Genomic DNA, 23,980 nt, shown 5'->3' with positions numbered 1-23,980 from the left:
ACAGAAGCATGAATTCTCAGCACTGTCAGACACTCTGTGCCTGGCCCACCAAGCAACCATTCATTCAACCGAATCAGGTGGGAAGACTTTTACTTGAAGCCAGCAGTTTAGATGTCTGCAAAACCACAAAAAGAATGCAGGGTTTGGCTTATCTGATCGAAAGAGTAAAGGAGAGATTTTATTGCAAGCCAAGCAGAAAATAGCTTTGATGGTTTAACAGTTCAGGGAGAGCCATTCAGTATAATTAGCTGGACACAGGCTGTATTTTTTTTTGGATTGCGAATGATCTTTTGGACAGCGTAAAGCAGCTTTGTTCTCATTTAGGAGTGGAGTAAAAAATAGGGTTGAAGTCTAAATAATGTTAACTTTTTCCTAACAAAATAAACTATGTGGGTGCTCTAGGACAGTGGGACACTGAACTGTTAGAAAACACTTCCTAACAATAACTAAGTTGGATAACTGATTATATATTGATTTCAATGTTGTATTCCATTAAACAGCATTAATTTTACACAGAAACAGATATGAGTACAATTAAATAATATACACACATACAATACTATGTGGGGATGTTTAGTAAAATAGATTGGGTGGTCATTTCAGATAATTGTATCACAAACAATTATAGTGCTTGTTTTCTGATAATTCAATATCTTTGAATATAATAGTAATAATCCTTAGTAATATATAATAATAATGATAGTTATTTGTTATAGCACCTTTCATGTCTGGAGGATGTCTCAAAGCATTTCACAGGATTTACTGCAACGTGTAGTATTTTGTAGGTGAATACAGAAGCCAATTTTCAAACAGCAACAACCTACAAACCACCAATGAATTGAATGAACAATTTTATCTGGGGGGATTGTTGGCCAGAACACACCGGGAGTAACTCCCATCTAATTAACAATATTAAATATCCTTGCCATCTGACACTTTTTATTAGGACAACGGGAAAATTATATGTTGCCAACAACCTGTAGCTTTCTTGGGTTGAAGAGATTTTAGACCAAAATTTATGTTCTAGAAATGACTACAGTATTTTGTTTTTAGTGTTACAAGCTGCATCTAAAGCTGTATCTGAGAGCTACAGTGGTGCAGTTGTTATTATGCCATCTTAATTTGGAAACATTTTAATAAAAGATTAGCAACTTCATTGACACTAATTTTACCTTGTGTTTAATCTTGCCTTTGCTTTCTTCTGTTTCCCAACATCTGGAAAATAATAACAGGTCAGCAACTGGACCAATGTAAAATGTTTCACTATACCTTGACTTGCTGTTTAAATTTATTCCAGTCAGAGAGTATTTTGTTTGATAACCGGTGCTGGACAACTCCAAGAAACTTTACAAATGAAGTAGCAGTGAGGAAAAGTTCTCCTCTAGGATACACCCATGTATGTCCAAACAACTGTATAATTTAAGTCACACCGCCTTAAGTAATAGCTTGCCTTCACTACTTCATTCATAGCCTGCATGATATCAGGGGCTAGACAGGAGTTTGCAAACTCTTAGATATGTGCTATAACAGTGCTATAAATTGCTTATTGTTCTTTACTATATTTGTCAATCACACAATGCAAAATAGTTTGAAGCACTTTATGACAGTAGTGTAGTAATAGGTTCATATATGAAACATAATTTTACTGTTAAAAAGAAAGGTTTAGCAGGTGTGAATTTAGGTGAGTACCTGCTGTTGTGGTGAGAAATGCTCAGATTCTTGCTACGCCCCAGTAATCCCAATCTGTTTCTCATGTTTGGTATCTATCCAAGTCATTAGTGGTTTCTCACTTCCTCCAGTTTTATTTCTTTGTATGCGAAGCTGTTTTTTGGGGGCATTAAGCATTCATCTACCTGCTGAACATTAATAAGAATGGCTTGCTTTGATGAGGAGGAGGAGGGATAGATCTGTCACTGTGGAGATTTGATGACATACATCTCTTAAAGTACTTTGTAACCACAAAGGTGTAAGAGATGCTTTTGTCCAAACAAATCTAACTGCAGCACAACTGTCTTCCTCCAGAAAGCCTGGAGATAAAATGACCATTCCTTTGCATTTGTCGTATTTAGCTTTTCAATTGCTAACATTCATCTTGATTTAAAAACAAAGGTTCTGAAGTGTAAATAACTTTCACTCCATAAAGTGACTATAAATGCTCTTGAGGCTTGGGGTACAGATGTATGATGAGTGTATGCCTTGATCACCAATGGATGTACATTTCATAGCATCTTGATTATACTTGCTGTCTCTGCCTGCTGTTACTCGGGTGTTAAATATGAAAGTGACCTGACCTGCTTAAGAGGCTAATATTAATAATCCTTACATTTGATATAGCGCCTTTCACGTCATAAAGCAGCTCAAAGTGCTTCACAGCATATTCTGTAAAGTATAAATGACTGTGTATTGTAAAGGCTAACTGTTAAGTAACAGTGATTAAATATTTCATACACTGTAAATCAGAAAGACTTCATTCTAGCCATATACACTGTGCTATATTTGTTTGCTGTCCTCAGCTCTCAGTTAGGTACACAATCCTCCTCCATCTCCAGTTCATGCTGGCAGAGCAGATTTACTGGCCATCTAATTGCTCCTCTGCTTCCAACACCAAGGCTTGGGCTGCAATTTAGCCAGCATGACGCAAGATAGATAGAGTGGCTCCTTTCACACCCCTTCCCACCAGCAGAGTGTTGGCAACTTGTCTATGGGTTCAGTGAACCTGTGCATTAGATCAGCTGGTGTTCGCTTGAAGCCCCAGCACTTCACAGAGATTATGAGGTTTTACACATTGTGGACGTGTCCAATATAAAGCAATATTCTATCAATTCTCAACAACAACAGATTCATCTTAAAAAAACAAGCAAAACGACTTGGGCTCTAGTCTGGTGGAAGTCAGAATTTACTTCAGCTAAAATATGAAATAAATAATATAATTTGTAAGCTTTATTTTCTTTCTCTCTCTCTCTCTCTCTCACACACTGTCTTACTAGGTAGCTACCTCCACACCAAATTCATAGTTGAGGAAGTAGGGAGGTAACCAATTTCTAGACCTTTGCCAATGCCACTCTGAAAATCACTGGCAAGCTTAGCTGCAGTGATACAAAGGCTGGCAGTGAGAATTCACTGTGTATGACACACCGGTGTGTGCAGTAAACCATGTTCTACCAGCCTGTGGCATAGCATAGCATGCTGGTAATCCACACCATCCCAACTGCATCAGCTAATGACAAAGCTCTTTCATCTCCAACAACATTTCAGATGTACTAATATCGGTTATTAGTTAATTAATGTTATCATCAAAATCTTCAGTTAATTCTGTTGGGTCTTTATTTGAAAGTCGTACTGTGTTAATGTAGTCTTTTTTTGGTTAATTTTTCATCCAAAGTAATGATTTGTTTGAAGGGCTGAGGCAATACACTCCAATTACTGGATTTTCTGTCCTTCAGTATAATTACTGCCCAAGCTGCACCAAGCATGTACTTGTGTCTCAACATGTACTTTGATCTTCACTTCAACAGTGCAGGGCATCTCAATTTCTACACTGCACCAGAAAACATTGCATGCCCCTCATCCATTACACTTGGCCACTTTCTTTTCCCCTCATGATAGGTGTACCTGTTGTTCCTATTGCTTTTGCCCCTTTAGGCATTTGACAGCTTGGATTTCAAAAGAGATTTGCCCTTTTCTTTTAAAAACAAATGACATTTGGTTGTATTAGTGGCAAATCAAGGCTGGCAGTTCATTGACTTGAGAAAGCCAGATTTAGAGGGTAGATATGTCACTGGGGCCTAAGATTTTGCCATGTGAGAACACTTAAAGCCAACACCTAACTGTAAAACTCATACCTGTGTTAAATTCCTGATATAATACAATAATTCTTGCATTTGGAATAGAGCCTTTCACATCAGGAAGTCGTCTCTTCACAGGATACACAGTAAAGTGTAGTCATTGTGCATTTTGTAGATGAACAGGACAGCCCATTTGACATAGTAATGTCCTCCAAACAGCCATGAAGTGAATGACCATTTTTTTATGTGGGGAATTGTTGGCCAGGATCCCTGGGGACACCGTTAACGTCCTCCTGAACAGGCAGATAACCAATGTGCACTTTTGGGGTCACGACTAGTGCCTCAGAGTGGATTAACTGAACTTCGGTAAAATGGAATGCATCACCCCAGGGAGGGAATGCAAATTCCAGAACCGACCATGCTTTATGTTTTTCTGGTTGACAAAAAAGTTGTATCGTGTGCAATGAATTGTGTCTTACTGCTTCTCATGTTATCATTCACAGTCTCACCTGGTCGCTGCATTTGAACAGAGTTTAAGCAATATGACCTTACGACTGCAGAATCTAACCATGACGGCGGAGCAGAAGGTAGGTTCAAAGGTTGTACCATCATTCTTTTCATAAAACTAGTTTTTTTGTAGCAACTATATTTGCAATGTATTTTGTAATCTTAACTCATTTCATTTGCCATCAAATACATCAACAACAAAATTACATTTACAGAGCATTGGTATCCTTCAAGTCCCATGACCAAAGAGATTTTTTAAATAGATGAAAATATGTATTTTCTTAGGAAAAGAACGAAGGGAATGGAATTTCTCTGGTCGCTAACTAAAGCAACTTTGATTCTATGCTTAAAATTGGAAGATTGTATATCAAAAACTCTGTTGGAATTCTCTTTGATCAAATGGATTCAGAACTGCCTGTAAAAATAATGATTCGTCTCTGTGGGTTCAACAGAATCTGGACTTCATGTCCTTTACATAATACTTTTCAAGAGTTTTCTTGATAGACTGAAAGTAATGGTTTAAAAAGCAAATGTTTTTATCCAAGCCCTTTCCTGCAATGCAAGCCTCCAAATACATGATTGGATACCCCTGGAGAGTTTACAGGCCTTTTGTTTGGGTACTGTAGTTGATGGTTTTGAACAAATGGCAAAGCAATGCATTTATGTCTGTAAAATGGATAGTGAGGGCTATAATCTAATGGTTAAAAAAGAACAACATCTAAACATATTTGTACTGTTCAATCTGGGATTAATTTAGGATTTATTCAATTTCTTCCAAGGTACCAGCTAGACCTAAAGTAGTCTTTAGTACTTTGCTGAGGTTATTTTACTGTGTGAATAAAATGTTTGAATTGATTAAAAAGTTTATTAGCAAGAGGGGATTAAGAGACCGAAGCTGGAGTAAATGAAAAGTCCTACAAAGTGACTGAGAGATGCTCTGATGCCTTTGGTATCGCTGATTAAATTCTGCAACTGACAGCTATAATTGGCATGAAATTTAATGAAAAAAAAGGACCTTGAGAAAAATGTTTTGCAAGAAAAGTGATGTTGCTCAACATAGTGTAATCTCAAAGAGGCACTATCTTAAGAAAAAATGTTTACAAACACAAGAATGCAGTTTGTGTTGCAACACTCCAATGTACTGTGAAAACATCACTTTGCTTGAACTTGATGATAAAAAATTATATTTGGCTGTTTTCCCTGGTGAAAAGGAAAGATCAGGATGAACGGAACTAATGCCTCAAGCTTTCTTTTTATAGTTGACTCTTTCTTGTAGGAATCTGAATTAACTGAACTACGAGAGACTATCGGAAGTCTGAAAACACAAAATTCGGCAGCACAGGCAGCCATCCAGGGAGCACTGAACGGCCCCGATCATCACAGTAAAGGTACAAACTGAGCTTGTGCAGATACCAGTTTGTAGATCAGCAAAAACACTTACACAGGAGCAGGAGTAGGCTATTCAGCCCCTTGAACCTGTTCCGCCATTCTATAAGTTCATGGCTTTTGTGTACCTTAACTCCTATTACTCTCTATTGCCTGTGTTGTGAGGACTTTTATTAAAATGAATTGGGCTCCCATTTCCCTGACAACCCAACCTTGTTCTGAATGCCAAAATTGGATGCTTGAACATTTTACCTCCACTGTCATAATACTCAGGCTGAAACTGCACTCCCACTCAAATTGTTTCTTTACTTTTATAGCTGCTGATTTAATAAGATAGGTTTAAAATTATTCAGCACTTGTGTTTCCGTTGCAATTTGACAATTTGACAATTGCAACCCCTGCAATCTGTATTTACAGATTTCTGGCTTCATTTCAAAAAGCCTGTATATTTTGCAGTTCCTTGTGTTTCTATCTTGCTGTCATCTCTGTGATGTTTAGCCCCCGCAATGATTCCCACATTCTGTGATCAGATATTGACTTTCTTCTGACTGGGTGAGCTTGGTTCTTCCTCCAACGATTCCTTCTCTCTGAGTTCTTGATCTCAGAAGCCTTTTGATGTGTAATAATTATATTATATAATATCTCTCTCACAGAGATCTTTCAGTGGTTGGCTCCATCTCATTGAAATTATGCATCATTACCCCCACTCCCTAGTACTGCACTGCAGTGACAGCCTAGACTATGAAGTTGTGTCCTAATGTAGAGCTTGAACGCACAACCTTTTGACCCAGAGAAGAAAGTGTTGCAAGCTGAGCAAAACTACCTGAGCCGTCAGTGGATCATCTGAATAATTTTAACAGCTATTTAAGTTGCAGTGGTGAGCTAATTTTGGTTTGCATGTCTATTGTATGTAAACGCAGCTTTTGGCATACAGTTTGTGATGTTGCTCACCACAGCTTAGGGGAGGGATGGCCATTGAAGTAATCAGTAGAAGTATTATGAAAAGTATTGTAATGTCAGCTTTTAAATAGAAAATAAATATATTGTTCAGTTCAAGGGCTTGTCAACTCATCTTGTGTGTAAAATATAAATCTCTCTGTTCAATAGATTTGCGGATTAGAAGACAACATTCATCGGATAGTGTTTCAAGTATTAACAGTGCAACCAGCCATTCAAGTATTGGGAATGGGAATGATATAGAAGCCAAGAAAAAGAAAAAGAAACAGAGTTGGGTAGGTCTATTTCCTTTGTTGCTAGAAGTTCAGTGTCCTTAGGGAAAAATGTCCTAACCGAACTTTTGACAGTGGCGGAGTCTGACCTTGAGCCATGGGGAGAGGGAGGGGTAAAGTGACCACCAGTACGTTAAAAAAGAAAGTCTTTAAGCGGGATTGGGAAAACCAGCGAGGAGGACATTGAAATAGTCCAGCCGGGAAGGGACGGGGGGTTTGGCTGTGCAGTGTGACGGAGGCGGGCAGTGTGACGGAGGCGGGCAGTGTGACGGAGGTGGGCAGTGTACGGAGGTGGGCAGTGTGGCGGAAACAGAAAAAGATGGTCCTGGTCAGGGAATAGATGTTCTTCAAAATATTTGGTTTTAACTTGATACAATTAAAAATGTGACTACTTCTTTAGAAGAAGAACGATTGCTGGACCGGTTATAGTGGAGAAATGATGTTATTTTCCCATTAGCCTATTTTTCTTATCGATGAGAATTCATGAGCTCTTTCAAGATGATAGTAATCTTTTTACTCCAAAATAATAATAAGTAATAATGTAATAATAATAATCCTTGCATCTGATATAGCGCTTTTCACATCTTCTCGACGTCTCAAAGCAGGATTGAAGTGATAATTTCATCGTAACTTCACTATTATCTTCTGTTAGGCTTTCTCCACAGTGCACACACATTGTGTTTTTTGTTGGCAAGGTCTGAAAGTTCAGTTTAAAAGCAGAATAGATTTCATTGCATCATCCTTTGTTCCCATTCTTTTTTTCGTTACATTATCTTGTGGAAGAATTCAGTAATGGAGAATTCTCTCTCTGTCCCCATGTTTGTTACATTTTTACATTACTTTTCTAGAGTTTTATCTTATTTTAATTAATGCAAAAGCTATTTCTTTCCAAAGGGTTTTAATTAATATTAAGAATATTTATAAATTCTATTATTTTTAAAATAAATGATGCAATAGAATAGGTTTAAGAAATATTTCATCTTGTGACTTTTAATTCCTCCCCTTTTCATCACAACTACAAGGTGAACAATAAAGGAAGCAAGGTGACTATGCAATACACTTGACTGAGCATGTAATGTTTTAAGTGACCTTTTTATTCCAGCATGGTGTTCCCTTTATGAAAATTGATGCTTGATTCTAAGAAAGAATGGCTTATGCTGCTTTTATGCCTTCACCTGACCAGATCCTTTAATTACCAGTTTGCTTCAGTTGCAGTGAACTGAGGAGCTTGGTTGGGTTAAACATGGTCACACTCTTTGCTGCTTGTGTGCTCCTATTACTTACTAAGCAATATGCCTGTGCATATCTAGCCTTCTGCACTGGAGTGCTAATGTGAGACAGTTGAGGTAACTTTACTTACTCTGACAGGCATCTCACCGTGGCATTCTCTTCTGGTGGAGAATTGTCATCTTGTGTGTCAACCTAGCGCAGTGGCAGGACTCTCAAAGGTTAAGTCAGAAGGTTGTGGGTTCAAGCCCCAGGTCAGGACTTGGAATCACATAGTCTAAGATGACAATCCAATGCAGTGCTAATGGGGGTGTTGTATTTCAGAGATTTGTTTCTTTCGGATGAAACGTTAAACCGAGGTCCCATCTGCCTGTTCAGGTGGATGTTGACAGTTTAAATGATATTTGTGCAGCGTGTAGACATGATACTTGGTAAATGGGACTGAAAGGATTGCCCTTGATAGAGCCAGCACAGTCACGATGAGCTGAATGGCCTTCTTCTGTATTGTTTAAAAGTGACTGTTTTAAGTGATATTTAAGTGACAATAGGTGACTGAAACACCCCGCTACCACCCCATAGCTGCAATATAAAATGTCTCTTGAGATAAAGATACCAAACTGGAAGTTCCATTGGGTATTGGGCATGGTTTATCCTTGGAAATATTATGGCCTTTGGCACTCTGACACATACTGCACATTTTTTGTTGTTGACTTCTTTATGAACTTCTTTGACTGCAGATGGATTGCAAGTGTCTGGAACCACAAAACGTAATGCTCATATTAAAGTGCTTATTAGCTTATGCAAATGCTTCAACTCAAAGAAATTACAAATGCAAGCCGATTGATTTGCCCAGCATGATAGAACTATGCTCATTTTAATAATAAACTGTGAGATCCACTCAATATAGAACACCTGCTGGAATTAACAGATTTTATTTTAGATATCAATAATAGTTATTTTCTTTCATAAGGAATAGCAACTGCTGTAGGATGACCAGCTTTGGGGCTTCTGATTATAAATAGACTGTGTGTTAAGAGATGGTCTGTCGCTGACTGGCACCGGTGCAGTTGTTGGGCTCGCAATAATTTAACTCATTTGAAAAAGAAACCTTTTGCAGCATTGCATTTTACTTCCCTCCTTTGTCTTACTTTAAAACCACAGTACTTTATAGAATCTGTTATCACAAACAACTTATATCTGCTTGCAAAAAAAAACTGTTCAAAGACAAATTAAAGCATATTTTAAAATATTTCGGTAAAATATTCCTGCCTCGTGATTCTTATGTTTCTTATGTTGGCTTAAGATTTAAAACCTTTACTGTGATTTGCTATGAGGTACTGCAGTGTTAAACCAAGTTAACCAGATCTTCTACTTACTACACGGGTTTCTGAGTTGCTCAAATGCTGTATATTCCCATGCTGAGCTGAAGGCTGTTTCTTTGATGGGATCTGCAGATAGGCTGATTCAAAAGAATGTTTTACTATATATTTATGATGATGACCTTCAATCTTGACCTTTTTTTTTCAGCTAAGAAGTTCATTCAAGCAAGCATTTGGTAAAAAGAAGTCTTCAAAACCTAATCTCTCACACTCAGACATTGAAGAAATCACTGATTCATCTCTTCCATCATCACCAAAGCTGTATCATGGTTCAACAGACATCGGGTCTCTAGCTATGAAACCATCACAGTCTACCTCTGCGTAAGTATTTTGAGCATTCTGAGATGCTACCCTAACCCCCCCACCGCTCAGTAGGCCCCAGCCTGCTCCATGTCCCCACCTGGCCTGCCCCACCATTGACGGTCAGGCTTTCAACCTTTCTGCCCCCACCCTTTCAAACTCCATCCCACAGTCCTTTCACCTCACCCCCTCTCTTGCCTCCTTCAAGACCCATTCAAGACTGTCCTCTTTGACCACATCTTCGTTTACTCCCTTTCCCCTCCCCTCATCTCTTCTGATCCTAACCCCCAGCTCGGGTCCAAATTCCTTGACTGCCCAGCACCTTGGGAAGTCCTCCTGACGTGAAAGGCACAACACAAATGTAATTTATTGTTGTTGTTGCATAAAGCTGTTTGTTTGAGAACATGGTTAGAATCTTTTATTTTTAAATGATTATAGTCAGTTAATGACCGAATATGCCCTTAGGTCTAAACCTGGTGAAATATTTTCAAACAGGAAGATGTTGATTGTCAAGTGTGTAGCCCATGTGTGTTCATTAATGTATTTCATTCATAGCCTGGTTTTGGTAATAATTCTAGCTATTGAACTCGCATGTGGTGCTGTGAATACTCACTCCGTTTTTCTATCTACCTTCTTACTTGTTTTCCTATGCTCCTTATCCTTATCAATCCATTGTCCAATGTTTTTCCCCATATGTTGGTGTGGCTGTCTGGGCAGTAGGTTTGAGTGTAATGCCAGTGGAGGCAAACCAGCCTCACTGTGGGTGACAAGAAAACAACTAAATGGCCATGTGTTCTTCATTCACAAATCTCGGTAAACTGCTGTATGCTGCATGTCCTAGAATTTAGTGCAGTGGAATGCATTGGTTGTTGCTTTTTACAGTTGGATTCTACAAGTAGGAGTCTGCACTTTCTAATGCTTAAACTTAAGCTGTTATCATTTGAACTCAGCATTAATCTATGTGATTGTCATCAACAACACTAAAATATTTGGGCCCAACTATTTTGCCAGAGTTGAAGAGGGAATTTTAATAACTATTGATTTTTTATTTTTATAACTTCGATTTTCTAATTACCATCAACTGAAAAATTAGTCACTGTGATGATTATCACGTTTTACATTTTTCATCTCCATGTTTAAATAACCCTCTCCTAGGAATAGTTTCTAACCTCCTCCTCAGTTATTCAAGAGATATTCCTGAATTCATACTCCGTGTTACAATTTTCCAAGCAGCAAGAATAATCATTTTTCAAAACCTTTCAGAATTTATAAGATCTTTCTTAATCTTCTCTATTCCATTAAAGATAACACAATTTTAGGTGTCCATCCTCAGGGCTTTGCCCTCTAGGTTTGCTTGCTGATACTATATATTTGTCAAAATTAAGTATTTTATTTGTGATCTTAAATGTTTTGATTTGCTTTGTAAAATTGGAAAGCTAACTGTGTTGCTTAATTTGTTAACCCAGTGTGTGTGAGTTTCTATTGAATTGGCTATGCAGGTCACCACTCACAAATCATTGTGATATTCCTGGTGATCTAGAGCTAGAGATGCTGGCAGTTGTTGCTTTGTTTTTTGACCAAGACTGATGCTTTCACAGCTCTGCCATTCATTGCTGTTACCTTATGAAATTTAGTCCGCCAACTTAATTTCATGTGGGCATCAGATTTAAGTAACTGTCCTTCAGAAAGCATAATGAGCAAGGATCTTTTTTTAAAAAAAAATGGTATTTATTGTATTATCTTAGCTAATTGGATTGTGTTTCTAATCACATTATGGATCCCTACTTTTTTTTGAAGTTCTGGTTGGTTGTTGTGAAGTAATAAGACTAGAAACCATTTTGCCTACAAAATACACAGTCACTACTGTATTTACAGTAAATCCTATTGACATCCACCTGACATGAAATATGCTATATTAAATGTATCAAATGCATGGGTTATTATCACTAATCATAAATGGTACACACACATTAATTATAAAAGCAGAATATTTATGATGGACTTTTTCCAATTCTCAGGATGTCTCCAATAATACAAATGTATAAGTTGTCATTTGAAGTCCAAACAGTTATTTATTTGATTTTATATCTACTGGATCAGTCAGTGGCTTAGTTATGGATATCGTCTGTTTTGCCTTCATCAAAACACACAGGCATTGCTGGGATTAAGTGTAAGACCTCACAAGATCCAAATGATAACTTAACACTTCAGACCAGAGAAAATATGAATTGAGAGGGAAAGAAAATTGTGTCATTGATCTCAAGCTTCCACCTGATCAAATAGAATTTGCACTGTTTTCAGCCCTGATATCACTTCTATGAAAAAAGCTTTTGAAACATTTTACCAGTCCCCTGAAATCAATTAAGTGAAAATGAAAGGATATCAATATAACATTCTCCAACTCTGGTTCCATTCCACAATTATATATCAATACTCCCAATAGAACTGAAACCATTGTATTCTATTATAAGTCTTTGAACACCCTGTCAATACTTCACACTATCATTTTCACTAGTTTATACAATCAATTTTTTGCCCAGAACCTCTTTGTTGAAAGATCTGTAGTAAGTCAGTTTGTATTAACCTGGTACAGCAATTGACCTCTTTAGAATAAATTTGGAATTAACCTGGTGCAACAGAATTTTTGAATCATATTTTATGAAGATTAACCCTAACAGGTGAGTTAACTAGCAATTACATGCTGTACATTCTTTGTAAAACATTTTCTTTGTAATAAATCTTCTATTTAGTTTTTATTTCTGAAGTCCACCTTACTTAGCTTTATTAACAACAAATCTGCCTTTTATTTATTTCAACATTCTTCAATGATACTTTTTCCACTTCTTTTTCTGCATGTTTTCCTAACATGACGTAGATTTTTTTTTAATTTGCTTTACTACTTTAGAATCTGTGAGTGCACAGAATCTGAGGCGGAAACAATTGTTCACCTTAAGAATGAGCTGAGAGAGAAGGAACTTAAGCTGACAGACATCCGTTTAGAGGCACTGAGCTCAGCACATCATCTCGATCAAATCCGGGAAGCTATGAATAGAATGCAGGTAATGATATATTTTCCTATTTTCAATTCATGCTAGGGTGTTTTGCATTATTGAGGTGCCGTCCTTCAGAAGACATGTTCAACAAGGTCCTGTCTGCCTGTTCAGGTGGACGTTAAAGATCCCATGACACTATTGCAAAAAAGAAGGGAGTTTATCTTGATTTCCTGGCCAACAATCCTCCAAATAAAATGATCATTAACTTTAAGGCAGTTTGTGGAACATCGCTGTAGACACCTCTAAATACACATTCACTAAACTTTACAGTATATCCTGTGTAGAGCTTTGAGATGTTCTTCAGATGTGAAAGGCATTATATCAAATATAAGAATTATTATTATTTATGTAAGATAATTGATAGTGTCCGAGAGAATGTTGGTGGGAAACCACTTATGTTGGTGGTAAACACAGCCTCAAACAACAGGAGCGACACTCAATTTAATGCCTGCTCTGGTGCTATTGTCGGGAGCAAACCACTCGCTAAATGTGAATTATTGTGCAAAAGATTTCTCAAAGAAAATTTCAAACTGGATTTATTCATTTGTTATCACCCGTTGGATCATTTTCTAACGACTGGGTACAAAGCACGAGCCTGGCAATCAGAATGAGCAGCTTGTGGTTAGGGGCAGGGGTGCGTAGTGTTCAGTTGAGGCACAGAAACTGCGTAGTATGCTGAGAGCAGATGATATGTTCGAAACACTGTGTCCCTCAAAATGATATAGTCGTTCAGCATTAATTCTTCACACATGCACAGGTAATAAATTGGGTTATCCTTCAACCTCCTCCTCCAGGTGCCACCACACAGACCGCTCCTCAGTCAGGACAGCTTGATGAGGTCCCCTAGGCTACTGTCAGTGCCACTCAGGACAGGACAGGGGCCACGGCAACTCACAAGCTGTGTTCTAATTGAGGAAGTTATTGGTCTGCTCTCCCGCTAATGTCCCAGCTCAGATCAGGAACTCACTAAGTGTGGATGGTGGCTGGAAGCCCATCATATCATTGCTGTATGCAATTGGCTGCCGCGTTTCTCCCACAAAATACACAGTCAATCCACTTCACAGTATATTCTGTGCAGCTCCTTGAGATGTCGCAACGATGTAATGAGGTGCTGTATCAAATGCAAGGATTATTATTATGATTACACCACACTACTCAGGTACAGCACGTTAGTTCATCTTCCAGCGAGAGAGTAATGTTTTCAATCAGTACTTAAAGTTGGAATATAAGTAGTTATTCCAAATGTATCTTTCTGCAGAATGAGATTGAGTTGTTGAAAGCTGAAAATGATCGTCTGAAGACGGAGACGGGGAGCACTGTAGGAGCAGCCCGTACACAGTCCTCAGCTTCATCTTCCTCGTCCTCATCCCGACAATCTTTGGGACTTTCACTACACAATCTCAATGTCACAGAAGCTGTAACCTCAGGTATGGAAATCACTGCTGTTTAATTATTTGCTTGAATGTTTGCTTTACATATCTCTTCTCCCCTCCCTCCCCACTCTTATAGGTGTTCTATTGATAACCTGCTACTCTTTAATTTTGATCATTGGCTTCAAAGTGCAGTGTATTTCTGCTGTAACATTGTTATTCCTCACCTTGACTTTAGTGACTGGTGAAACTTGGGTTGGTTTTCTTGTGCTGCATAGCTCCAGTTAGTATGACTTTTGCATTATTAACAAAAACATCTTGGACATCCCCCATTTCTAGGATAAATCATTTTTTTGTAATCTTTTTGTAATCATAAAGCAATACCCTAGCATTACAGATGATTATCTCTCACACTCCTAGGCATGCATGTGTTTTATTATTAACACCCAGCCCCTTCCACAATAGTGTAAGCAATCAACTTTAACTAGACAATTTCCCTCTTACAACATATTACAATCCATGCCAGTACAGGTACCTTTGTCAGAGATAATAACCCACATTGGATTGTTTCTTTTGCAGATATTTTACTTGATGATGGAACTGATGGGTCTTTTCGCAAAGAAGGTTGCAGTGTTAGAATATTGATCTGTCTGAACAAACGGCTGAAACGAATAAAGGTAATGCAATGGGCATTGTTGTCCTAAGACAGCACCTCAGGACATCCTTCTGAAGTGAAAGGTGCTATCTAACTGTTTGTTTAGCTTGTTTAGTGTAAAAGCAAAATCTCTACTGGTTTGAGACTATATTTATTTATTTATTTAGCAATGTTGTTGGTTAAAATGATAATGCAGCAAAGTACATCTATAATCTCTTTGCAAAAGATTAACAATCTGGAGGTTTTAATTTACATTTGGGGTTCAGGGAACATCCTTGCAAAGCATTATTTTTCCCAGGAGGTAGAGTAGTTGAAAGAAATCAATGTCAGTGTATGATTTGTGTGTTCTGTGGCAGGTATGGGCTTGATGGCCATTTCTTATCCTAAGGTTTCTGTGTTTTTAATTAGACGTTTAATAATTCTATTGCTGCTTCCACATATTTGCCTACAAAATACACTGTCATTATACTTTAAATTATATTGTGTAAAACACTTTGAGACGTCCTCCCGACAAAAAGGCACGATATCAAATGTAAAGATTATTATTTTCTTTAGGATTACTTTGTGAACTGTGGTTGTGAGCTGGGGAATCTGAAGCTGCAGACTCTCTCATGTATGCACACACACTCGCATTCATTCACGTTCCGTCTTAAAGCTGTAAAATTAGTTTGTAATACTGTGTTGTTATTTCCTTTTAAGGATGAAAAGACTCCTCAGTATCTGATAGGGTCCATAGGAGTTAGTGGAAAGACAAAGTGGGACGTTCTCGATGGTGTCATTCGCCGTTTGTTTAAGGTAGGCAGCTCCGTTCAGGTATAAGTCGGTTTGCATTTCACGCTGTTCTTCTTGATGTTACACTGGCATTTCTCAGAAGAAAACAGAAGTACTTTCTGTGTATAGGTGATCTGCTTTGCTGTTTGTACTCACATGGAGTGTGAGATAGCACAGTGTGAGATAGACAGACATTTACTCTTTTTATTTTAATAGTCCTGAAGGAATATGGGGGTATAAAAAGTGGTGTTCCTCGGGCACTCCTCAACTTACTGAACAAACATTTTAAACCAAACCACCAGATGTCGCCCCTTTCCGGGTTAGGATTCGGTTTCTCCGAGTGCACCATTTTGCGTGGCTCGGAGGTGAGGTGTTTTATTTTATAAATGTTACTTTTTAAAATTGTTCTCCAGGCTCTTTTACTTTGTTTAATATTGTTTTCTAAGGTTGCTCTGTCTAGAAGGAGCAAAAGCCATTCTCTCCTGGGCCAAAAAAAAATCATTTTTTAGGAATCAGGTGGACAAGGCCTGAATGAGCCACAGAACTGATCACTAAATGTAAATCTATTAGGGCCACTTACCTGGAGAGAATGCTTTAAGGAATGTCACTCATTTTAACCTATTTCACTCACTTTTGTGTCACACACTGATGCCTGGAGCGAGAGGTCAGGTCAGTCCAGTGCTTAAGAGAAGCAAAGGCCATCTCTCTCCTTTCTCTTATAGGGTAGTGCCTGACTTCAATGGCCCTCTCAGACGCTACCCTATATTAATGCAAATTGTTGTTGTGATGATTGAAATGATTTTCCTTGCTGGGGCGTTGCAAACCAGAAAATAAATATTCTGGAAGGATGAGGTGAAATGGGCCAAATCAAAAGACCTCCATCAAAATCTGTCAAATTGTAAAGTTTTCCTATCTGTTTTTTTCATACTTTGACAACATAGGAGTATATTTTCCGCCTGGATCCTACCACGAGTCTGGGGCTGACATCGGACAGTATTGTCAGCTACAACATAGGTGATATTGTTAGAGCCAGTAATCTAGAGGTGCCTGAGCTACTACCTTGTGGATATCTAGTGGGAGAAAGCAATGTCATCACTGTGAATCTTAAAGGTAAAGAAGGTTTCTTTGGGGATATGGTTATGGTCTTGAATTAATGTTTTTATAATTTAAACAACTGTAAATGGACAATTACCCAATAGAAATAAACATTAACAGCTCTTAACTTTGGTGCGATCAATTTTGATTGCATTGAGTGCTTTGAGACATCTCAACGACGTGATAAGGCGCTAAATCAAATGCAAGGATTATAATTATTATTAATATTATTGTTATATCGATATCATTCTGAGAATCGTTCTCTTTCGTAGGTGTGGCAGAAAATAGTGTGGACAGTTTTGTATTTGAAACTTTGATCCCAAAACCCTTAACGCACCGTTACCTCAATCTCCTGCTGGAACATCGAAGAATCATACTCTCTGGACCAAGCGGTACAGGCAAAACCTATCTCGCCAATAGACTTGCTGAATTCCTGATTTATAAATCAGGAAGAGATATCACTGAGGGAGCGGTGGCTACATTTAACGTAGACCACAAATCTAGCAAGGTAAGAAAATGTCCAGACCTTACAACACATTCCCATTTTGGCCTGCAGAAATTGAGATTGCGAACCGTTGAGATTGTGCAACAAATTATTTACCGGTTACATTTTTGACGATGACTGTGGTCGATGACGCTAAATGTGTAAATGTGTTCATAATATTTTAAGGAGCTGCGTCAATACCTGTCGAACTTGGCTGATCAGTGCAGTGCTGAAGATAATGGATCTGACCTTCCTTTAGTAATCATCCTTGATAATCTTCATCACGTTGGGTCTTTAAGTGACATCTTCAATGGGTTCCTCAATTGTCGGTATCACAAGTGGTAAGTCAAACTGTTCTTAACAGGCCCTAACTGATCAGAATAATGTCCTGAACATACCCAAGCAAAACCTTTCAGCTCGCATTAGTTCTTTTGATATTAAGTCAAAGTATTTTATTTCAATGCTGGAATTTCATTAGGTCAGCAACAAGAGAACGTACCTGATCTAGAATTGAGCTTTGATTGATGTTTCATACAAATAGAGAAGATCAGAATATTTCTGCAGTTATCTGGTTCAGATCAGTTCGGGCACATTGGTTCAAGTGCTCCAAACCCTTAGTGCTTGTCTGAAACCCATATGTTGTTAAGCCATCCTAAACTGTGATTTAGTTGATAATGTTCAACCCCAAGTGTAGTGTTGACTAATTGAGTCTGTCTGGAAGACTGAAGGGCTTGGATGCCTTCCCAGCTCTCAATACACAGTCATTACAACAACAATTTGCATTAAAGCAGGGTAGGATCTCTGAGCACTACACTTTACAGTAAATTTTGTAAAGTGCTTCGACCTGTCTTCCTAATGCGAAAGGCGCTATATCAAATGCAAAGATAATGATGATTATAAATCATTAAGGTGTTCCTTGATTTACAAAGACCATTTGCTTGTATGTTCATCGTTGCTGGAGTTTATTTGGCAAATTGATTGATGCAGCACTAAACTCCAATGTAATTGTTTTTTTTACCCTTTGCTGTGTTTTCTATTTATCGTAAAATTAGATTAGCCACACTGCTCCCATGTTTTATATGCAATGAGAGGTCCGGGTTCAGGTCATTCTTTTGTCTCTGGCAATTGGGGTTGATTTTAAGGGAGTCCATTGTACTTGAACACATTCAACCTGTTTAAAAATGACGCATGTGTAATTTATGTGTTGTACTTTTTTAAATGAATTCCTGCAGTCCATATGTTATTGGAACAATGAACCAAGCTGTGTCTTCTTCTCCCAACTTGGAGCTCCACCACAACTTCAGGTACATGCATTTTTTATCTCCATAAAGTCTGGCACTGAATATTGAGATCCCCAAATATTTATTCTCAGAAGTATCATTGCACAAGTGTGAAGCAATGGTCTTAACTACTGTGATAGAAAGGTTCCCCCCCTTATGTTTTAGAGACAAAGCCACGTGTGACTTGAGTATTGGAATCACCTGTTTTAGAAGTTTAGAAAAGAATGTTTTGATGCAGTTTGGATTTTATGTAGGTTACACATCACCACTTTAGAAAGAGTTAACACAATTGCAATTATGTGTCGGGTGAATTAATATAGCTGCACATATGTACACGGATGTTAGATGTATTAAAGCTCAGGCATGCCTGTGTGTGTATATGGATGTTTGGTATAATAACTCAGGCATGGCTGTGTGTGTGTGTGCGCGCACTGTGTGTGTCTATATGGATGTTTGATGTATAAAGCTCAAACAGGGCTGTGATGGCCCTGTAATGAAACAGCCTACTTGAAAAACGACTGTTAATACAAAATGATCACCAGCCATCCATGGAATTGTACGCTAACTCATTGCCTTGAGGGCGAACATTGGAGGGAAGCAATTAAAATAAGGACGACATTTAATTCTCGTCAGAATTCACTATTCTACTTCTTCACTAAAGCTCCCTGTGTCACAACATAAAGGCAATGTTTACTCCTTTGGGGATAAATGCACAATGTCCTATGATGCTCAGCTATCCAGACCAAGTTGGATCTCTCATCTCTGCTGAGTTAACTGGTCTCAGCAATTGGCTGTCCTTCAATTGGCAGTGTCTAAAGGTGTTGCCTTGCATCTGAAATGGGCAGGACCTAAGCAATGGGTGTCAGCAGGCTTTGACTGTGGGTGTATCACAACTTTTAGCAAAGAAGGGCAAACAATTGTGAAAAGTGACAGCAATATTAATGTTCCTTTAATCCTGAACAGAAGATAATCTCAAACTGCTTGTTTTTTCTCTGTCTAGGTGGGTACTTTGTGCCAATCATACTGAACCAGTGAAAGGGTTTTTGGGTCGGTACCTACGCCGTAAACTGATTGAAACTGAAATTGACAAAAATATGCGCAATAGTGACCTCATTAGGATTATTGACTGGATTCCTAAAGTCTGGCAGCATTTAAACAACTTTTTAGAAATGCACAGTTCATCTGATGTGACAATTGGTAAGTTCTGCTGCAGATTAATTCCACAATAACCCAATTTTTACTGCTTCATCAGTAGATGGATTTGTGAATTATTTTATATAACCTGATTTATTACTTGCTGCTACCTCAGGTCCACGCCTCTTCCTATCATGCCCTTTGGATGTTGATGGCTCAAGGGTTTGGTTCACAGACCTGTGGAACTATTCTCTCATACCGTACCTTCTGGAAGCAGTTCGAGAGGGTCTCCAGGTAACTTATTTTAGAAATTGCATCTTCTTTATACCACACCTCTGCTTCTGCTGTACACCACATACTGGAATACTAAAGCCATATTGCTGCAATGGTACTAATGTTACAATGTCTGGATGTGAACTTCTTCAAATTCCTTGAAAAGCCTTGAAATTCTTGGTCCTGCACAGATTGGGAAGTGTGACAAGAATTTTACAATGAATGGACATGATGTGGTATAACTTTCAGTTCAGTCAGGTACCGGTGCTATGTAGACACCAGGGATCACCTCTTTGACCGTGCTTTCGATCATCTTTTCCCTCCCCACTACCCTCGTCTAATATCCCCATCCCAATCAGCAATGTCAAGCACTTTGAGATGTCCTCCTAACATGAAAGGCACCATATAAATATAAATCGAATTGTATTTATCTTGCACTGATAAATACAAATAGCTGTGTCTTTATTACAGCAAATTACACCACTTTATTATAGCAAATTATTTAGCATAAGATAGACCACAGATTTGCACATATACTGCACTCAATTTTTCTATTCTGACTGTATTCAAACATAATGGTCTATTAACCAGTTTGGCCTGCTGCTTTAAAACAAGAGTCTTTTTACGATTCAAGATAGTTACAATTCAAGAAAAAGGATAATAAAGGAAAACAAAAATTGAGGAGGTTAAAGGAATTCAGAACCTTTCACAAAACTGTAGAAGTACACAAGAAGCTGGAGAAGCATGCTCAAATTTGGCAAATTGTTGAATCCTTTCTTAACTTTTAAAGCCGTTTTTTCTCTTATTTCTTAAAATCAGCTTTGAAATCAAGATTGTATTTTAAAAATTTGCCAGGACCATAACAGAGGAGATAAAAAAAAAATCGATTTCATGGTGATTTAACAAGAAAAGCTTCTGTTATAACTTTGGATCATAATGGGTGGAATTATTTGTTTAAACTGACAATGTACAAATTAGTAAGTTAAACTTGTCATTCCCACCACCTTTCAGCTATATGGCAAAAGAGCTGCTTGGGAGGATCCTGCTAGGTGGGTGGTGGATGCCTATCCTTGGTGCTCAGGGTCGTTGCAACACGAATGGCCATCCTTACTACAGCTGCGACCTGAAGACGTAGGCTATGAAGGCTACACCTCTGTGAAGGAGGGAGGATCCTCGAAGCATGTTGCACAGAGCGACTCCGAGGGAGATCCACTGGTAAGATCTACAACGATGGGATGAAAATTTGCAACCCTGCCATCCGTGTGTTCATTCCCATTTTTTCTTTTTCCCCATGACTTCACAATTTTTGCATTTAGATAACTTTAAGCTGCCTTAACGGGAAATCACAGCCATCAGGACTTCAGGCAATATTCGAAAGGAGCAGAAAGTGCAGCTTCAAATTCACATCAAGACTAAGAGGTGTTATACTCCAGGCTCCGAGAAAGCATTACAATGATATGGGGAATGTGCATAACTGCAGGGAGGAAGCCTTGGGCTGTTCTGTTTCTTTTCTGCTTTGTTGGCAATATCTCCTACAGTTTTCACACATCTCAATCACTTGTCAAAAGACCGTGATTTCACTTAACACTTTAACTGACACAGGCCCATCGCACTTAACTTACAATTTTTAAAGCTGAATATTTTCCAGATTTTTTTTTTTCTCTTTCAATTTTCTTTTCTCTCTTCTGCCCCTGAAGGGGTTTACCTCCTTCATCTTTCTAATGTTTCCCCAGGCATCCTTTGCTACCTCGATCAAGTGCTCATTCATCTTGTGTGAGCCTGCCAATGAGTAGCGGCAGGCTAGGGAATAGCAAGGGCATCGTAGCTGAGTCCATATGTTGCTTGTACCTGACATCAAACGTATGCACTTCTGTTGGATTAACTCCAAAGTTTTAGGAGCAAAACCCTGGCTATTTGTCCCTAACACAGCAGTGCTGAAACCCGTGTGGCACTTCTGATACCACTCTGACTTAGGTCACCTAACTCAGCACAGACGAGGGATTGAATCTTAATAGAGTGGTGGAACAGGCTTGAGGGGCAGACTGGCCTACTCCTGTTCCCGTGTCCCTATGTTCCTAAGATTATATTGACTTGTGGGTAAGTACATGAATGGTTTCATTAATGTGAATTAGTGTGCAGATGGCATTCTAGACTGAAACAGCCATTACATGTGGTGCAGTCAGGAAATGTGTGAACACGGTGAAATTAACGTCTGTCGCTTCTTTCGACGACTCAGCAAACAGAGTTCTGGTCATCGAATGGGATATGCAAATTTGAACCACTCAGTCAATAGCTCAGCAGGAAGCTGGTGCAGTTATATCACTCAGAAATCTGGCCTGTTTCAGAGAATTGCGTACAAAATTTTGAAATTGAACAGTCCATTCTGCAAGTTTCTTCATGCTGACAGCAAAACATAAAATATGCTAAGTGAAGGGAGTGTTATTGTGGGGTCTGATATAATGACATGAAAAGGTGGGCATGTTTACAAAAGCTATTGAGCATTTTACCGTGTGTATTTCACATTACCATGCTTGAGAGAACATTGGTTGATAATTAGTCGTGCATAACATTTCTGTGTCTTTTCTGTCTAGATGAATATGCTGATGCGGCTCCAAGAAGCTGCCAATTACTCGAGCGCCCAAAGCTGTGACAGCGACAGCACCAGTCACCATGACGACATCTTAGATTCATCCTTGGAGTCGACTCTCTAAAGAATCAACAGGGTGGAAGATTATCAGGAGTCTTGTTAAACCAATCTACTGACCATGCAAAGCAAAACAGCTTAGCCCCACTGACTAGTTGATGGTGATCTGCTGTTTGTATGTAGGCAAGAGTTTTTCAGTTTCGAGGTCTGTTGTGGGGGGCAGGGGGTGGGTGGGGGTGTGGGGGGTGTGGGACGGGAGCTTAAATGTATTACGTTGAATGACATTCACATTTTAAGGGGCTGGAACAGAGCTTAATTTGTCAACCGTAAGAGACCCAAAACAAGAAGAGTATGTTGACGTTTATCTTCAAAACTACAAGTAATTGCACATGAATCAGCCAAAACTGGAATTTTTTGATAACTACAAAGTATTTACATCTGTAAATCTTATTTCATTTTTTTACAACGAGGTGCTGTGAGAATCGGAACAGTTACTCACTGTTTCTACCCCTGTCCTGAGCTCAGCTATATCTAAATGGTGCTGATCAAAACAACTGTAATAGTCTTTGGTTTACACCACTGCCCATTCCTTGATTCTCACAGCTTGTACACAATAAGCACAAGGGGCAATGTGCAATCACAGAGGCTCTGCTTTTATAGCGTTGAAAACGTGCCAGCTTTATCCGGCGCTGCTTGTCCAAAACTAAAGTACAACAGTAACTAAAGCTTGTGGTTGCACATTTTTTTTTACAGGCTTAATTTTATGGATTTCTAATGCTGTTTTTAAATTGCAGGTCTTTTAACTCTAAACAAAAGTTTCTTTGTCACCAAACCTAACATCCACTGATACAAATTGTAATGCAGATTTGTACCAATATTAGCTACGAAGAAGGGCTACAACAGGCTACAAAAGACTTTTCAGTAACAAAGTGGAGATGCTATTCATTATGGTGCTGACTCACTTGCCTTAGTCTTAACAGGTTACAAGAGTAAATGAAGACACTTAATGTTATTAGATGATTTGTATCTTGCACCACTGATACTGTACATCTTGATTTATGAATACCTAAGGAGAAATGAACAATTCCATATCTCTTTAGACCAGGACATTGGTAGAATAAGGTAGTGAAGAGCAGGGTACGCTGTAGTTTTTAGCTTTTATTTTGTGGATAAAAGGCAGCTCTGCCTATCCTAACAAACAAGCCTAAGTAACAAACCCACCTGTTATCATGTCTTGAGAAGTCTAGAAAGTACAGTAATAGAGAGAGTGGGTTTTTATTCAAGTTACCCAGCAGAGCTGGGAGCATTTGATAGAGCATGAGCACAAAATGTCTTACTGTATAGAACTTAGCATGTTTTTAGTGCATATGCAAGATTGAAATGTTTCTTTATGTTATAATGAATGAAG

General features: G+C 38.5%; 1 protein-coding gene across 2 annotated transcripts in view; it reads left to right on the top strand.

Moving 5' to 3' along the window:
* The window catches only part of nav3 (neuron navigator 3), a 128,813-nt gene extending 106,023 nt beyond the window's left edge, over nucleotides 1-22,790 (top strand). Inside the window, exons 19-34 of one of the 2 annotated variants that reach the window (XM_042334937.1) lie at nucleotides 4,289-4,372; nucleotides 5,569-5,680; nucleotides 6,786-6,910; nucleotides 9,662-9,834; nucleotides 12,719-12,872; nucleotides 14,125-14,293; nucleotides 14,816-14,913; nucleotides 15,591-15,686; nucleotides 16,604-16,772; nucleotides 17,030-17,265; nucleotides 17,428-17,582; nucleotides 18,474-18,545; nucleotides 19,522-19,718; nucleotides 19,831-19,949; nucleotides 20,940-21,143; nucleotides 22,520-22,790. In XM_042334937.1, coding sequence (XP_042190871.1) covers nucleotides 4,289-4,372; nucleotides 5,569-5,680; nucleotides 6,786-6,910; nucleotides 9,662-9,834; nucleotides 12,719-12,872; nucleotides 14,125-14,293; nucleotides 14,816-14,913; nucleotides 15,591-15,686; nucleotides 16,604-16,772; nucleotides 17,030-17,265; nucleotides 17,428-17,582; nucleotides 18,474-18,545; nucleotides 19,522-19,718; nucleotides 19,831-19,949; nucleotides 20,940-21,143; nucleotides 22,520-22,639 — 2,283 coding nt within the window. In that variant the 3' untranslated portion in view covers nucleotides 22,640-22,790. Of the gene's footprint in view, nucleotides 1-4,288; nucleotides 4,385-5,568; nucleotides 5,681-6,785; nucleotides 6,911-9,661; nucleotides 9,835-12,718; nucleotides 12,873-14,124; nucleotides 14,294-14,815; nucleotides 14,914-15,590; nucleotides 15,687-16,603; nucleotides 16,773-17,029; nucleotides 17,266-17,427; nucleotides 17,583-18,473; nucleotides 18,546-19,521; nucleotides 19,719-19,830; nucleotides 19,950-20,939; nucleotides 21,144-22,519 lie in introns of both variants that reach the window. The other variant, XM_042334938.1, reaches the window with a different exon arrangement.
* The last annotated feature ends 1,190 nt before the right edge of the window (nucleotides 22,791-23,980 follow it).

The sequence above is a fragment of the Callorhinchus milii genome, unplaced genomic scaffold (assembly GCF_018977255.1).
Source record: "Callorhinchus milii isolate IMCB2004 unplaced genomic scaffold, IMCB_Cmil_1.0 Scaffold5, whole genome shotgun sequence".
NCBI classification, from domain to species: Eukaryota; Metazoa; Chordata; class Chondrichthyes; order Chimaeriformes; family Callorhinchidae; genus Callorhinchus; species Callorhinchus milii.
Note: the sequence above shows the minus strand (reverse complement) of the source record. Positions and strands in the feature narration are given on the sequence as shown.